We start from the raw sequence: 18,168 nt of genomic DNA on the forward strand, positions 1-18,168 counted from the left end.
AAGAATATAAGGCGGTTTATTCAATAATCTATTTTTAAACCCTTCCCATTAGAGATTATCAAGCAGTAATTATCCAGTTCTCTCTGTCCTCCATTTTTCATCTCTCTTGCATCAACCCAATCCAATTTCCAAGCCTCCAAGTTCAACCAATGACAACCTCATCTTGTCCAGATTCCAGAAGACATTACAGTTCACTGTCCACATCGAAAAACTCCTTATTACACCGACTCTCATCAGAAGTAGAGCAATATTTTGAAATTTTAAAAGCTGTAAGTATTCTTTTATAGACTGCTTTTATATACTCTTTGAATGACAAGGGTTTGAGAACGTGTTCTAAATCACGATTGAATGATTCTACAAAAAGCTCTTTTCTCCACTACAAAATCTGCAATTTATCCTAACCTGATTTTGACAGAAATTTCAAGGGTCTCAATTTAAAGAAATTCCAAGAGAAATTTTGGTTGTGATAGAAATTTCAAGTTAAAGAAACATCAGAAACTTATAAATTAGGGAAATTTAGAATGAACATATGGGAAAATATTAAGATGATTGTAAATGATTTAGAAAAAATAAAAAATAAAAACAAATTTTACACTTTTTCGTTGTTATTTTAAATTTTCAAATTTTCAGCAGGTATATCCAAAATTTCTTTAACTGAAATTCCTGAAAAATTGAAATCTTCATTTCAAACCCTCCCAAAATCTGAAATTTGTTCAAATTTTGATAAAAAATTATGAAATTTAAGACCACAATCCTAACAATGTTGAAGATAATGAAAGTGCAAAGCCTTTCACCCATCAAACTCACTCTATAATTTAATGGAGATGTTTTTATTTTTTGACTAATGGCTCAAGAATGACAATGTAACTCAGGCTTTGTGCCAATCCCTAAGATTTACAGGAGCTTTCTGATTTTTTTTTTGAAAAACCTCAAGGCAATATTGACCATGTACTACATCAGAAATGTTTTTCAACTCATTATTAAATCAAATCACTATAACCTGTTTTTTTATCTGTTACTTAAAAAAGATAACTCTGTTGTGTGCCTTGTAACACAATGCAAGCCCACACGTGTGCATAATTAGGATATGTTGGAAAAAGCGAAGCATAAATTTGTCTAACACAATGTTTTACAATGACAAAGTGCTTAACAGATGTAAGCTTTACTATTTAGTATAGATTAAAGGAAAGAAGATCAACAACCAACATGCATGGAGAATCGCATGGGCCGAAGAATAGGAAATTCAAGAAAGGTTAGAACATACATGTGTCTCTCTCATCTTGAGCAGCATAATTTTTGTCTAGTGCAGATAGAGTCTGTTTTAATTGTTGAACCTGCACATATTGAGGAAAACAAAATGAAAAATCTAGAACTAAAATTTATAGTACATTTATCATGAATAACTTTCTTTAGGAAGAGAAGGAAAAGAGAAAAAAAGGAAAAAAAAAAAAAGATGCAGACTGATTACAGCAGCACTGAATAGCTTGATGCTGCCTGGATGAGTTTGCATGAGGACGGAAAAAAGAAATGAAATTGTTTCCAATATTTAAGATTAGATGAGAAGTGAAAATCTGTTCACAGGTACAACTATAATTAGAAAGAGTATCACTGTGTTACAACTATGGTTACAATGCATGAATTACACAACTGCAGACTGCAAAGCTGTCTGCTATAAGGTTCTGAATGTAGTACAACATTTTTACTTAAGTGCTCCCTAGAAGTCCTATTCCTAAAATGACCAAATGTCCCAAAGGGAAGTTGGACAAAGTTTAAGACCATTGGAAATAGGTCAAAGTAGATGAATACAAACCTTGCAGTACAACCAAGCCAGCACTTTTGTGTCATCAAGCCTAAAAAACTTTACAGAACCAATCTCTGCACACATAAACAGAGAGAAGAAAAATATAGTTTAAACAATCCATAGCTCTTTAGTCCAAACAAGTTTGAGACACCACTACAACTAACAAGTTTATTGAGCCAAAACTAAATTTTAGTAATAATTTTGTTTGAACTAATAACAATTAAAATTATCAATAATTTTTGTAGTCGAGAGCATGTAGATTTGCTATTGAAGGATCCAGTGAATAAACAATGATTTTAGTATTCTAGACCATGATGAATAACTGTCAAGCAGTAAGTACGGCAAGCATCAGACTGCAGAAGATTCCCAAGGATCAGACACCAAGAAATTTGCTAGTAGATGTCATACCAAGAGACCAGATAGCATAATTGCATTATAGATTTGCAAACTTTTGTGCCCATACAGTCATACCCTTACATAGGTATGGCAGTTTCTATCAGTGATTCTAATTTTCCTCCATCTTATTGCTTTTATAACCTCTTAACAATAGCAACTTTTCCTAGAATCAAAAAAAGCAGACCAATGCTCTGCAAATCGAACATCATTATTCAGAGGTTGATTTTGCCTTCAGAAGGTTCTGGTCATCACATCATACTCTTCAGTTTTTGCTCCATTCACACAGATAAGTTTAAAAGGCTGGAAATTAAGGTTGAACTCATCAAGATAATAAAAAATCTTGATGCAAAGAAAACTTGGATTTGCTTAATTCATGATGATTGTAGTATAAAATTTGCAATTCAGGAGAATTGAACTATTGATATTTGGAGAATGAGTGTCTGACTGTCATCTTATTTTTGAAAATTACTTTTAGCCCAATCCTTGGGAATTTTATCATCCACTGTTTAACTGCCCCTTTTCTGCAGTGTATACAATATACCAGGGCACCAACTCTGAAGGCGGCGCTAAATGATCCATATCTTTACATAGGCTGACATGACTAAAGTCACATTACTTGAACTATCCTTTTTCTTTTTTTTTTCATAAAACAACTGTAGTGAACTGGAAGTTCATGATGAAATGCCATATCGATGAGGCAGAAATAAAAGAAATGACTACAAATAGATTTACTCATACTATTGAGAGAGTATTGGTACACAATTTGGTGTTATGTATAGCGACGTATAGGAGCATCAAGTATGTGTAGTCTATTCTCCACCCTATATTTTACAGTTTACTTTGTGATGTTCTTCTGAATCGAATGAATCGAACGTTATTACCTGTGTCAGTGATGCCGATCCTTTAAAATTTTGTTTTATTACACCAATGGAGCCCTCATGGAAACTACTTCTCTAAGGACAATTCTCTAAGTAATCTGCATTTGAACTAGCACAACATGGGACTATTTTGTTTTACAAATGTATTAATTTGCTGCTTTGTTTCGATATGGGTGCAAGAAAATATAGATATAAATACCACATATACCTATTTTTGCATCCCATTGACCATAACAAAGCCCACTGCTTTGTTAAAGTGGCTCTAATGAGTTTGCCTCCTTCCAAGTAATGGACTACTAATCCAAAAAATATTACAATGGCAGCAGGGAGAGAAATGGAGATGAAATCCAAACACAAAAACACAGATTTTCCAAACACATATTTGGAAAAAAAATACAGAATTACTGCAAAATTAAAGAAAAGTAGGGCTAGCTATGATAAATAACCTACCCAAAAAGTGTTGTAGGTTTGCATTTCCCTAGATACATACATATATAAACATAAAATAAAAAACCCAGTGCGGAAGGCCCCCACACCACATTACATTGGTTGTTAGGGGGGGCATGATGAATACATCTACATTTGGAGAGGCTGTTTTCTGTGGCTTGAACCTGTGGCCTTCAGGTTTGAGTGTTTGGGTCAAGGCTTGTGCCACACACGTGCACATATATAACATAATTATAATTTCCAGGCTAAAACTCCAGTCAGTTATTCCTTCCAACTTTCACTTGTCATTCTCTCTTCTCAACAAAGCCTAAGCTCAAAATGCACGCCGCCCAAACAATAAACAGTTAGTCAAAAAACAGAGATTTTTTTCCAGATATGCTCTGCCAAGACATCAGCAGTCTCATTTTTTGAACAAATAATAGGCATCCAATCAAGACATGAGTTCAAAAAGACACGTTAGCTTGCTTATCAACACAATATGCACACTAAATTACCTTTGATTTCACAGACTAATTGCATTGATGTTTCTGCAATGGACAATAAATGCCGATATCCAGGGTAGCCAGTAACAAAGACTATCTCATCCAATTGCCTGAACTTTCCTGGATCTCCTGCTTTCTGCATTAAATTTATCAGAATAAGTAAGAAACAGAGTATATAATCGAATGCAAAAGATCAAGATAGTGAAGAAACTCATTATACGACTACATATGTGGACCAATTCCAACTAGTAACCCAGTGTATATATACTTTTCCACAGGGAGTTATATAAAATGGCAGATGCTCCAAAGATGGAAGTTATGTTCAACCTTTTTATTGTTTGATAAATCAATAGCAGACAGTATTTGCATTTTCCATCCAAGTGACAGTGACAAAAGACCAGTAATGGTGATTCTACCTTCATTCGAGCCTCCTCAAAAATGGGCAACAGGATGAAAACAGGATCAACTGGAGTTGCAGTATACAAGCACCCATCTGAAGGAGAGAACAAAAAATTTGTTATCTGGATAATTAATGGAAAGTTATCAACAAAATAAAATTTGAAAAATAAGTCACCACCATGAATATTAATAACTAATAACACTGGGCAAGAATGGAAATTTAATAGACAACCAAGATGTGATCTATTTACATTATAATTTACTCCTTATATTTAAGAACTATATTAAACTTTTGTAAAGTAATAATTCAAATATCAAATATTATTTAAGAAAATCATTCTAGCAACATAAGTTCAATCAGTTCAGTTAGTTACTCTTTCAAAAATGCACAGCCAATGATTTCTCGAAAAAAATTTCACTTTGTAGAGAGAAACAAGAGTGCATCTTCATACGTCTAACTGATTGAGTTTGCTACACATTTTGAAGGATCTTCCAGTGCTGCCAACATCAGAATCAACCAAAAGTGCAGTCATTTATAAGTTGTTTATGAGGGTCTGTTTAATTTTCATGAGATACTCTAAAATAAAGGACAAATTGAAGATTGTTCTTGACAAATTGACAGTCAAGTCGGTGGTTTGCAAGACTAGATTGAGGATTGTTACCAAATTGCCTTAAGGATCCTTTGTGATGGGACCCAAGAATAAAGTCAATGGCATGTTGAATTTCTAGCAGATGAGGCAACTCATTGGACATTTCATTAGGGATGAAGTCCTAAAATTCACTCAACAGTTCAGTAATCTCAAAAGTTTGAACCTCATTAGAGTCAAACTTAAAGTATCCTTTGGGGGCTAGGGCAAACACCAATCCTGATTCTTTTCCTCCTTTAATGAGTCAAAATGTGGCACCTTTTGTGCCAAACATTGTGGAGGTACCCTTGGAGTCAGCAGTTTTGTCAAATGGCTTAGTAGGTACAAGGTTATTGTCCATTGCATTGTTTGAACATTTAAGTGTTCTCCTGCCCAAAGTTATGGGCATTAAGATTATAGATCCAGGGATGACTGAGTAATATACTAGCTACTTCCATGGGCAAGACACCACATAATTTTTGGCAAAGCATGCACCTATATAGAGAGTAACCTACAACACTCAGAAAGTGGCACGGAAGTCACATTTACCCGAGCAGCTCTATACAAATAAGGGTGAGGCTGGGGCTTGAGATTCAATCTCTTTAAGGACGGCTTTGACATTACATTCAATTAGCTACCCCCATCAACAACAATCTTGCAAACTTTATCTCCACACTTTACATGAGTACAGAAGATACTGGCGCACTTCCAAACTCAGAGTCTGCTGGGGTGGTGACTATACATCTCATAACATCAAGACAGACATTAGGATCCTCATCCTTGCAGTCCTTATCAGATTCAGTTGGATCTAATAGTTCATAGATGTAATTATTGTAATCCCTAAGGAAACCTCTCTCTTCAACTCATTCATTAACCCATTAACAAACTTAGAAACAATGTTTATAGTCATCAGATGTTACTAAGCAGCATCAAGTTGTTAGGATTCCCAAATCAATTAGAATTTCTATTTATGTTAGGATTTCCAAACCAATTAAGATTTCTATAGAAGTTAGGATAATTAGGATTTCTATTTGATGTTGTGCTGACTTTTCCATATTTTCCTTGTTATTTTAGGAGTAGTTATTGGAGTCAATTAAGGACTTAGATTGGGATTTATACTCCTACTAGGAGTAGGATTCCCTAACCTATGTATATGTAAACCTATGGGGCTTTTCTCATTCAAGCAATAATATAATTCAGAGCCTTCGGCTAATTTGGAGGCAAATCCCCTCAAAGTGATCAACCCTATTTTCTCTTTTTATTTTCCATCCTTTCAATTTACTCAATTTCCCTACAATAAAACCCCAAGGTTTTATCATTTGATATCAGAGCTAGCGTTTTTGTGGACGTTGTTAACCCGCGAACAAAAGTAGGATCTTGGAATTTTTTATCTTCACTCATACACAATGAGCTCAAAAAATTTGGCAAAGTCTCAATGGAAGCTAGGCTAAGGCTGAACTTAGCCTCAATTTGAAGAGATCCAAGCATCCCTTTCTAAACTACTCAGTGCATATTCCTATAAAGAAAGGGAAGATGGTGCCTCTACAGCAGCCAGTCATAAGGAGCAGCTAGACGTGTGCAAAGAAGGTTACCAAGGAGAGCGTGATCATGGTCTTTGTTGTATGAAGGTGGAATTTCCTTGGTGGGACAGTTATGACCCTGCTGGTTAGGTTTCTAGGACTGAAAAATACTTTCGCTTTCACCACACTCTAGAAACATCTAAAGTTGAGATTGTTGCTATTAGTCTAGATGGTGATACAATTCAATGGAATGACTAATTTGAAGCTCATTATGGAATGCCTTCATGGGATAATTTGTTTCTAGATTACTTGTCTGATTTGGGCCCATTAGCTATAAGAATATTAATGGAGAACTTTCCAAAATATGCCAAACTATCATTGTCTCGAAGTACTAGACACAATTTGAGCAGCCATCAAACAGAACTAAAGATTGGAATGAAAGCCAACTTATTGATACTTTTATTGAAGTCTGACGTTTGTCATAAGGTCAAAGTTCATTGGCCAAAAACTATGACCATTGTAATTTCCTTTGCAAGGTAAGAGCATTGTCTTAAATTTCCATGAAATTGTCAAAATATCTGTCGAAATTTCTGCTCTCCGTTACCCTCAAAATCAAAATGGCAATCGATTTCCGTTTTGCATAATTTCTATTGAAGTTACAATGAATCATCTAAAATTTATAGAAATCTCAAAATTTTAGTGAAATCTAATGAAATTTTAACTATAGAATAAATTTCCGTAAGAATTCAAATGTGAGATTTAGACACAAAGTGATATTTCTCTCTTTATTTATCTTATTTTTTTATTGAAACAAAAGATTATTACAAGAGCTTTTAAAATTACATGAAAAGTTACAAAAACATTTTTTATTTAATCATTCATGCCTAAAATATCTTTATTTGTATATATAAATAATATTTAATTTGTTTATGAATTTCATTTATATTAACTTAATATGTTTAATACACAGATTATATTTCGAATACGTTTAAAACAGATTATATTGCAAATATGTATAATACACAAATTATACAACTACTACACCTCATATACAACAAAGATGTTCATTTGTATACATTAGTCCTAAAAGTTACATCATTATGTCTATTAACCATTTCTATAATTTTATGAAAGAATTCCATGCTTTACTACTAATTTCCATCATTCTTTTAAATTGAAATCGAAATAGACATCAAAATCAAAATTTCCATTGAAATTTCCACACTTTTGGAGCTTCAAAATTTTGGTCAAAATTGAAATTTAAGACCTTGGGTTAGAGGAAGAGAAGTTGGGAGAAGAATGATGTTGGTTCAGCAAGACAATTCACAAGTAGATTGTCAGCAGCACTATCACACCACCTGCACCTTGCAATTCTCCTACCAAATGATTGACTCAGGAACTTAAGGAGAGAACAACAAAGCATCTATGCTGGCAATGTGATGAGAAGTGGCATAGGGACACTGTTGCAGACAGAGATGGCTCTTGATGATTGAACTAGTGCAAGAGCTAGAAAAGGTCGAGGGTGGCGGTGCTAATTCATGTCAAGAAGGTATAAAATCTAATGATAATGATGAATCTATCACTTCTTCAGTTCATGCTTTACATGCTAATCCTCTAATCATGAAAAATGGCTTCGTAAAATGCCAATCTATCACTGTTTTAGTTAATACGAGTAGCACAAATAATTTCATGGATACTAAAATTGCTAAACAACTAGCTTATCTTGTGGAGCAATATGAAAATTTTTTATGTGAGGTTGCACATGGAAGGACCTTGAATTGTTAGAGCAAATGACCGAAGGTTAAACTTGCTATGCACATTCATGAGTTGTATGTTGATTTCTTTTTGCTCTCAGTAGAAGACTATGAAAAGGCTTTAGGTATTGAATTATCAAGTACTTTGGGAGATATAGCTTTGAATTTTTTTAAACTGGTCATGAAGTTCGCCATGAATGACCAAAAAGTGACTCTTAAAGGCAACGTTGTGGTAATGTCACCATAGTTTCAAGCCACCACATGGTGAGGCTTCTTAAAAAGGAGCAACATGGTTGCCTAATTTAGCTTTGAGCACCAGAGGAGCTACAACACTAACTTGGCGCTAGAGGAAGGGCCAGAATGGCTACAACATCAATGTGGGTGCAATCGATTCCAAATGATGGTACAATACCACTTATCATTCCTTTATCAAGTTGACTCCGTTTGAGGCTACTTATGAGCAAGCTCCTCTTGCCCCTACTAGATATTTAGCTAGATCCTCTAGAATTGATCACATTGACAAGGAGTTATATGATTGAGACAAAGTGCTTCCATTGTCAACCAATAATAGCCCACTTCAAGTATTCTTCTTGCCAACATGTGTCCATGAGGATGTGTCAAACATGTCACTCCATGAACCTCTTCCATGAGTTTCTTGGCCTATGCTGCATCCACACAGCGTAGTAGACTTAAATCTGAGCCCTTCTTATACTAGACATCTCTACTCAAGAACTACCCACAAGGCGTTGTATGGTCCTTTTGTCATTGTTAGGCATGAGGAGGATACTTTTGCTCTGCCAAAAACTGTTTAATATCATGGAACCATGGTTGCACATCAATCTCTTCCTTAATGGACATGCATGTTGGGCTTTCTATAGCATCCACAGGCAAAGGCTAAATCTTTTCTTCCCCAGTTTTCTAATCAAAGAGGCCAAGGTCATTAGTCTGTCTGCAAACCAATTATTGGTGTGAGGTAAATGTTTGAAGGTTATCAACTCAAATTTTTGTATAAATTATTCAATATACGATTGACAAGGTATCAATTTTTTATTTCATCTTCCATTCCCCAATGGCTTGGTAGAAAATAAGAACAAAATCCCCAAAGGCTGCCAAATTTTGAATCCCCCTTTCTTGCGTTGCTTGTACCCCTGCTATGCATGCCTTATACTCTACAATATTTCTTGTGCATAGGATATTCAGCTTAATGGCCATGGGAATTTGCTCTTCTTGAGGTGAAACCAACACTGTTCCTATGTCACAACCATGATTGTTGGCAGCCCCATCAAAGTACATCCTCCAATTACAAGATTCTTTGCCCACTACCAACACGTCCTCGTCAAGAAATTCCAAATTTGCCAACCCATGGGTTTCAAGAGAATGATCAGCCAAATAATCCACAATAGCTTGTCCTTTCACTACCTTAGTTGCCTTGTACTCTATGTCATATTCGAATAGTAACATGCTCCAATGGACGATTCGACTAGATAGTGCGGGTCTTTAGAAGATGCATTTAAGTGGATCCATTCATGATATTAACCACACGGTGTGATATAAAATATACTGTGTTAGGTGATGCACAACCCAAGCAACGGCACAGCAAGTCTTTTCTACCAAAGGATAGTAGGACTCTACTCAGTTGAATTTCTTCCTAAGGTAATAGATTATCATTTCTTTCCTTCTTGATTCATCATATTCGCATAATACATATCCCATGGATTCCTCCAACACTATTAGATATATAGGGGCCTCCACAGGACAAGTAATCTTAATATTGGAGGCTTCCTTAAGTACAACTTGATCTTGTCAAAAGCCTCTTGGCACTCCTTGTTTCATTTCCCTGGGTTGTTCTTTTTCAGTAATCTAAATATCAGCTCACGAGTGCCAATAACTAGGAGAAGATTCATGCAATGTAGTTCAACTTACCCCAAGACATCTGCTTTTGGGTAGCAGGAAGCTCCATTTGTTCTATGGTTGCAACCTTGGCTTGGTGCACCTCTATGCTCTTTCTAACTGACTATGAATCCAAACAATTTACCCAATTTGGCCCCAAATGTGTATTTTGCAGGGTTCAATATCAACTTGTACTTCCTTAATCTCTCGATTAGCTTCCGCAACACTATGATATGTTCTTCTCCATCCCTTGATTTGGCTATCATGTCATCTATGTACAGTGGCCACCTTCCCTGCAACTCCAGCAGCAGGCACAGCCATGAGCACTCTCACGGCACACACACTCACACATTCATGCATCCCTTTTATTGTTTTTTTATTATTATGTATCTTTAATTTTTATTTATATTTGTTTGATTTTCTACTTTTGTGTTTGTGTGCATATATTTAATCCAGTGTATTATTTTGGGGTTGCTCTCACTTTTATTTTGTGTTTTATGTTTATGCTAATATGACTTTTTTATTATGTATGGTGGGGTTTTTACTATTATGTGATATTTTAGTATTTTACTTCATTAGGATCTCCATTATTATGATTATATTGTTCTTGTTGTGGTATATTTATTATTAGGTTCATATTATGTTTATTACTATGTTCATTTTTATTATCGTGTTTAGTTTATTATTAGGGTTATGTATTGTGGTAGTTTAGCATTTTAGTTTGTATATGGTGTTATTATGTTAGTATAGTATTTTAGCTTATTATTATATGATTATTATCTTTATTATCATGTATTATATTATCCCATTTAGTTTATTGTTAGGGTTATTTTTATTTATCATGTTTTGGTTTATTAGTTATCATTATGTTTATTATTAGGTTTATATTTATTAATATGTTCATATTAGATATGTAGTATCCTAATATCATGGTATGTTTATCATCCTAGTTTATAATGTATATTTAGTATTTTAGTATTATGGTATGTTTGAGTATTTTAGTTTATAATGTGTATTTAGTATTTTAGTATGTTTATTATTATAGTTTAAAATATATATTTAGTATTATAGTATTATGATATGTTTGGTGTTTTTAGTTCATATTATGTATTTATATCTAGTATTATAAATTAGTGTTATTTTTAGTATTATATATACATATTAGCTTATTATTATTTTTATCTTTATTATTATGTCTATATCATTATGTTTATTTTTATTATCTTGAAAAGTGCCAAAAGTTTATTTTGAAAAATGTTAAAATGGCTTGAAAAACTTTATAAAGATTTTGAAAAATCCAGGAATGTTTTAAAAAAAAAATTACTTTAATAATTTTCTTGATTTTTGTGTGGGCGTGTCCTTGTGATCATAAAAAGGGCAATGGGCCTCACCTGTCGTAGCTCTGAGGGGGGTTTTCCTAAAGAGATCCCCATTTTTTGGGGTCTTATTAGGCATTCCTAAACCACACCCAGTATATATTATTTTGTCATGTATCGCATATATTTGTTACTATATCTAGTTTATTTAAGGAGTAAAATAAAAAACTATTAGAATTCAATTTAAGGATAATTATTAGTTAATTAGGTACCGTTCATAGAACGGGTGCGTGGGGGGTGCTAGTACCTTCCCCTCACATAACGGAACTCCCAATCTCGATCCTAACATACGCAGACCGACACTACTCTTAATTGAGAAGTAATCAGGTGTTCTAACCACACCCAAAAAGGTTAGTGGCGACTCCAACTTCCAATCTTTCCCGAAAATCAAACTCATCATTTTTATTCACCTCTCCAAGGCACCCTCGCTCCCGAGACGTCGCGACAGTTTGGCGACTCCGCTAGGGAAATTAGAGAGTCGAGTCAGTAATTAATTAGGAATTATCCCAAATTCAAATGTAATAGGTCTTTAATTACTCATTCTTATGTTGTCAATATTGTATACTTGTGAATATTTGGTTGAATGCTTCTTTGTATATGTTTGAAATATATTGTGAATGGTATAGTGTATGTTTGAATAGTGACCTGAATGTCAATTTTGTGATTATACTTGACCATATCTGAATATTGTATGTGGGGATAATGGGAATAGGCCAAGCTTATGAATTCACACATTTTTGATGAGCCTTCCACCCGGGTTTCACCTATTAAGATTAGAAAGGAGTGTAATACCGTTTGTCCCCACGTGGCAAAGCTTGTGGGAACCCGTGAACCACTCCGCTCAATTTAAGCTTTGTCCAAACCCTCCGGGTGAAGACATGAGTCATGCTGGGAACCTGTTGTCAATAAGAGATTAGAGCTTAACCACACATACTTGACCGTAGAGTTTCCTTTCCTAGGATAAAGCTTTGAAGAACCTTGTAGAATAAAATCCACCTTGGTTTGGGACAGAAGCCTCATCCTTCTCTTTGTGAGTTAATCCTTGTACATGCTTCCTTGAAATATACGAGCATATGTTTGACATGTTGCATTCACGTAGGCATACACAGTACTTTACCAAGATTCCCGAAGAAAGATCTGATTCATTAATGGAGAATACGGTAGTCCACCAGGAAAAGGAATCGGAGGGTACAGTTATACTCCAACAACCAACAGAACAGATCAGATGACAACCTGAGCAGGGAATCTGTGATTGAACTACCAGCACTAGTCAGCATAAACACTCGATCAAATTCCTGGGATGAGTTGCAAGCCATTTGGAAAGGATGGTCACCCAAACACCTCCTGGGATTCTCCCAGTTGTACTAGCATATCGGTTTCTTACTGCATGTGTCAATAAACATCCACACAATAAAAGCACTGGTGGAATTCTGAAACCCCCCATATTGTTGCTTTACCAAGGACGGGGTTGACATGCCTCCAACTATTGAAGAATATACCTCACTACTACATTTAGTAAAGCAGCAAACACCCTACAAAACATATGTGCATGATTCTAGGGCATCCTTCGTGAAGGAACTATATGAGGCTACCAGGGTTAAGATTCAGAAAACAACATCGGAGGACGAGACAGAAAGCAAAAAAATCACCTAGAAATGTTTGAAACAGCTGATGGAAAAAAAGGAAAGGGAAGAGGCCCATTTACATATACTGGCCCTTGCTATTTATGACCTAGTCATATTTCCAAAGGAGTTAGGAACTATCGACCAAGCCACCGTTTCCTTTGTGGCACAGATACAAAACAGAGTTAACCCAGTACCTGGTATTCTAATAGAGACATTTTGGTCCCTCAATAACTGTAGGATCAAGAAGCAAGAACGATTAAGGTGTTGTGTACCGTTGCTTTATGTTTAGATCGTGAGTCATTTGCCATGTAGCCAAGGGGGTTTTTCGTAATATCTTCTCGGCGCTCCGAATCCCTTTGGCTGAATTTGAAGAAACCTAGTGGGAAAAGCGGTCTAACAAGTCCAAATGGAATGCAAAACTACGCGACTTGGTCAATAGGGGACTCATATGGCAAGCACCATGGATGGGCCACTCCAGCATGATATATAGGTGTGGAAATTTCCCATGGGTGCCATTGTTAGGCACATAGGGAGGGATAGCTTATGCACCCCTAATGTTTAGAAGACAAATAGGGCATCTCAATTCGTGCCCATGACACATGGTTTGGTAGACTCTTAATTCGCATATGAACCAAATGGGATCCAAAAGCAAGTTAAGGAATTTATGATAGCATGGTGACACATATACTTGATAGACTAAGGCAATCAGGACATGGGGACTCAAAGAAACTATGAAGTTTGGCTGGCCAACAGAGTGAATCCTCAGGCTAAAGGAATGCTAAAAGTTCCTACGTATCAGGCTGATCACCGACAGAAGATCAACAAATAAAATTGTAAGAGGAACTACGCCTAGCAGAAGAAAGAGCCATGGAAGCTGTGATAAAAAGCCAACAAATAAAGCAAAAAGAGGAAAAATTAATTATCTCTTATCATAGGAAAATCAAACAAGAAAAGGCTCAGTGCATACAATCAGAGAAAGAAATAGTGGCTCTAAGAAGGAAAAGGTGCCCGCTTCAAGCAAATTTCAAATTAAAATTTGAGATATTAAAAGATTCAGCTGAAATCAGACGGAAATCCCAATATATTGATGAATTGGAAGATCAGTGGCAAGAATGGAGAGACGAATGTAACTGAGTGCTCGATAGATACCGGAAAGTCGCGCCATATGTAAAGAAGGCCTGATACTGGAAATCCAAGTTTCGACCTTTAGAACGTCAGGCAGCCAACATGGTGAGTCAAAGACCGAAACAGCTCAAGAGGGCATAAGACACGTGGCATGCGGAGCCAAGAACAAACCTGGGAGAGCTTGACCCGAAATTGACTCGGATTATCCACAATGTACTTCAAGGAATAAAATGATAGGGGCATTTATCATCAGGACATTGTATGAGGGATGTGGTTTAATAAGAGCAAGATTTCTTCCAACAAAATGATAATGATCTTTTTCATGAATCTTGGCAAAAGTAACTTAGATTGCATACATGTCCATGCTTTTTGTGTATCCTTGCATTAAGTACATTACATTCATGCATAAAACATTCATACATGACATATTCATGCATCCATGTTCTAAGAGGAAGATTTTCTCTGCAATGGTAAAAAGAAAGATCAGACTTCAACATTGAGGCCTCCACTCATCCTTACAATGCCAGACGAAATGCCAGAGCCATTAGTGAGCAGTTGGAAAACCGGGTTCATGAGCCTAAAGCAAGGCTAGGAAGAGATCAATCATAACGTTAAAGATATGTAAGCCCGGATGAGCAAACTACTAGATATGTTAATAAACAAGGGGAATGCAGTACAAGTACCAAACTCAAAGACAGATTCAGATCCCACCAATGCTCCGGGATTCACCTCGGTCCACAGTTAGACTTCAGTACCATCACCTTGCACCACAGAAGGACCAGGGCTGAATGCGCCCCCATACATCCCCACAATGCCAGCACAGGGGTTCCCAGCTGTGGGGACGCCCCCGGTAGTATTTTCATATTTGGGGTTAAAAAGATCATAAACAGAACGATGATGCGATGTGATAGAAGAGCGCCTTCGAGCAAAGGAGGAGACCGGCCAATATGGGTCCATTGATGCCATCGACCTTTGCTTAGTCCCAAGGGTAACTTTACCCCCTAAGTTTAAGGTTCCAGACTTCGAGAAATTTGATGGGACCCGGTACCCATTAACCCATCTCCGCTTATACTGCCAGAAAATGGTAGCTTACTTTGATGACAATAAACTCCTGATGCATTGTTTCCAAGATAGGGCCAACGCTGGATGTACCATCGGACAGCCGCACAGGTCAAACTATCTTGGAAACACTGCATCAAGAGTTTATCATCCTCAGAGTAAGCTGCCATTTTATGGTAGTATAAGGAGAGATGGGTTAATGGGCATCGGGTCCCATCAAATTTCTTGAAGTCTGGAACCTTAAACTTAGGGGGTAAAGTTACCCTTGGGACTAAGCAAAGGTCGATGACATCAGTGGACCCAAATTGGCTGGTCCCCTCCATTGCCCGAAGGCGCTCTTCTATCACATCACATCGTCGTTCTGTTTCTGATCTATTTAACCCCAAATCTGAAAATACTACCGGGGGCGTCCCTACAGTCGGAAACTGCTGTGCTGGCATTGTGGGGATGAATAGGGGCGCATTTGGCCCTAGTCTTCCTGGCCTTACTCTAGGCCCATGACCCGATTTTCCAACTGCTCACTCATGGCTCTGGCATTTCGTCTTGACCCCGGTAGCCTCATATAGTTCCTTCACGAAGGATGCCCTAGAATCATGCACATATGTCTTGTAGGGTGTTTGCTGCTTTACTAAATGCAATAGTGAGGTATATTCTTCAATAGTTAAAGGCATGTCAACCCCGTCCATGGTAAAGCAACAATATGGAGGGTTCCAAAATTCTGCCGCGTGGATGTTTACAGACACAGGTAGTAAGAAACCGATATACTCGCACAACTGGGAGAATCTCAGGCAGCGTTTGGGTGACCATCCCTTCCAAATGGCTTTCAACTCATCCCGAGAATTTGATCGAGTGTTTATGCTGACTCGTGCTAGTAGTTCAACCACAGATCCCTTGCTTAGGTTGTCACCCCATCTGTTTTGTTGGTTGTCGGAGTATAACTGTACCGTCGATTCCTTTTCCTGGTGGACTACCATATTCTCCATTAATGAATCAGATCTTTCTTCGGGAATCTTGGTAAAGTACTGTGTATGCCTACGTGAATGCAACATGTCAGACATATCCTCGTATATTTCAAGGAAGCATGTACAAGGATCAAATCACAAAGAGAAGGATGAGGCTTCTGTCCCAAACCAAGGTGGATTTTATTCTACAAGGTTCTTCAAAGCTTTATCTTAGGAAAGGAAACCCTACGGTCAAGTATGTGTGGTTAAGCTCTAATCTCTTATTGACAATAGGTTCCCAGCATGACTCCTGTCTTCACCCGGAGGGTTTGGACAAAGCTTAAACTGAGTGGAGTGGTTCGCGGGTTCCCACAAGCTTTGCCACGTGGGAACAAACGGTATTACACTCCTTTCTAATCCTAATAGGTGAAACCCAGGTGGAAGACTCGTGAAAAACGTGTGTGAATTCATAAGCTTGGCCTATTCCCATTATCCCCACATACAATATTCAGATATAGTCAAGTATAATCACAAAATTGACATGCAAGTCACCATTCAAACATACACTATACTATTCACAATATATTTCAAACATATACAAAGAAGCATTCAACCAGATATTCACAAGTTTACAATATTGACAACATAAGAATGAGTAATTAAAGGCCTATTACATTTGAATTTGGGATAATTCCTAATTAATAACTGGCTCGACTCTCTAATTTCCCCAGCGGAGTCGCCAAGCTAACGCGACGTCTAGGGAGCGAGGGTGCCACGAGGAGGTGAATAAAAATGATGAGTTTGATTTTCAAGAAAGATTGGAAGTTGGAGTCGCCACTAACCTTTTTGGGTGTGGTTAGAACACCTGATTACTTCTCAATTAAGAGTAGTATCGGTCTGCGTATACCAGGATCGGGATCGGGAGTTTAGTTATGCGAGGGGAAGGTACTAGCCCCCCCCACCACACACCCGTTCTATGAACTGTACCTAATTAACTAAGAATTATCCTTAAATTGAATTCTAATAGTATTTTATTTTACTCCTTAAATAAACATAGCAACAAATATATACGATACATGACAAAATAATATACACAGGGTGTGGTTTAGGAATGCCTAATAAGACCCTCAAAAAATGGGGATCTCGTTAGGAAAACCCCCCTCGGAGCTACGACAGGAGAGACCTAAAAGACCCATCGCCCTTTTTATGATCACAAGGACACGCCCACACAAAAATCAAGAAAATTATTAAAGTAAATTTTTTTTTAAAACGTTCCCGTATTTTTCAAAATCTTTATAGAGTTTTTTAACATTTTTCAAAATAAACTTCCGACACTTTTCAAGATAATAAAAATAAACATAATGATACAGACATAATAACAAAGATAAAAATAATAATAGGCTAATACGTATATATAATACTAAAAATAGAACAATTTAAAATACTAGATATAAATACATAATATGAACTAAAAACACCAAACATACCATAATACTATAATACTAAATATATATTATAAACTATAATAATAAACATACCATAATACTAAAATACTAAATACACATTATAAACTAAAATACTCAAACATACCATAATACGAAAATACTAAATATACATTATAAACTAGGATGATAAACATACCATGATATTAGGATACTACATATCTAATATGAACATATTAATAAATATAAACCTAATAATAAACATAATGATAACTAATAAACCAAAACATGATAAATAAAAATAACCCTAACAATAAACTAAACGGAATATTATAAACACTATACATGATAATAAAGATAATAATCATATAATAATAAGCTAAAATACTATACTAACATAATAACAT

At 36.2% G+C, this 18,168-nt stretch overlaps 1 protein-coding gene across 2 annotated transcripts in view; it reads right to left on the reverse strand.

Moving 5' to 3' along the window:
• Positions 1 to 18,168, reverse strand: part of LOC131158093 (uncharacterized) — a 72,753-nt gene that overhangs the window by 32,852 nt on the left and 21,733 nt on the right. For both annotated transcript variants that reach the window (XM_058112690.1, XM_058112691.1), the window contains 4 exons: positions 4,421 to 4,497; positions 4,017 to 4,140; positions 1,811 to 1,875; positions 1,265 to 1,334 (listed from right to left, as the gene is read on the reverse strand). In XM_058112690.1, the coding sequence (XP_057968673.1) occupies positions 1,265 to 1,334; positions 1,811 to 1,875; positions 4,017 to 4,140; positions 4,421 to 4,497 (336 nt within the window). The remainder of the gene's footprint in view (positions 1 to 1,264; positions 1,335 to 1,810; positions 1,876 to 4,016; positions 4,141 to 4,420; positions 4,498 to 18,168) is intronic.

Source organism: Malania oleifera, chromosome 6, assembly GCF_029873635.1.
Source record: "Malania oleifera isolate guangnan ecotype guangnan chromosome 6, ASM2987363v1, whole genome shotgun sequence".
In the NCBI taxonomy this organism is placed as follows: Eukaryota; Viridiplantae; Streptophyta; class Magnoliopsida; order Santalales; family Ximeniaceae; genus Malania; species Malania oleifera.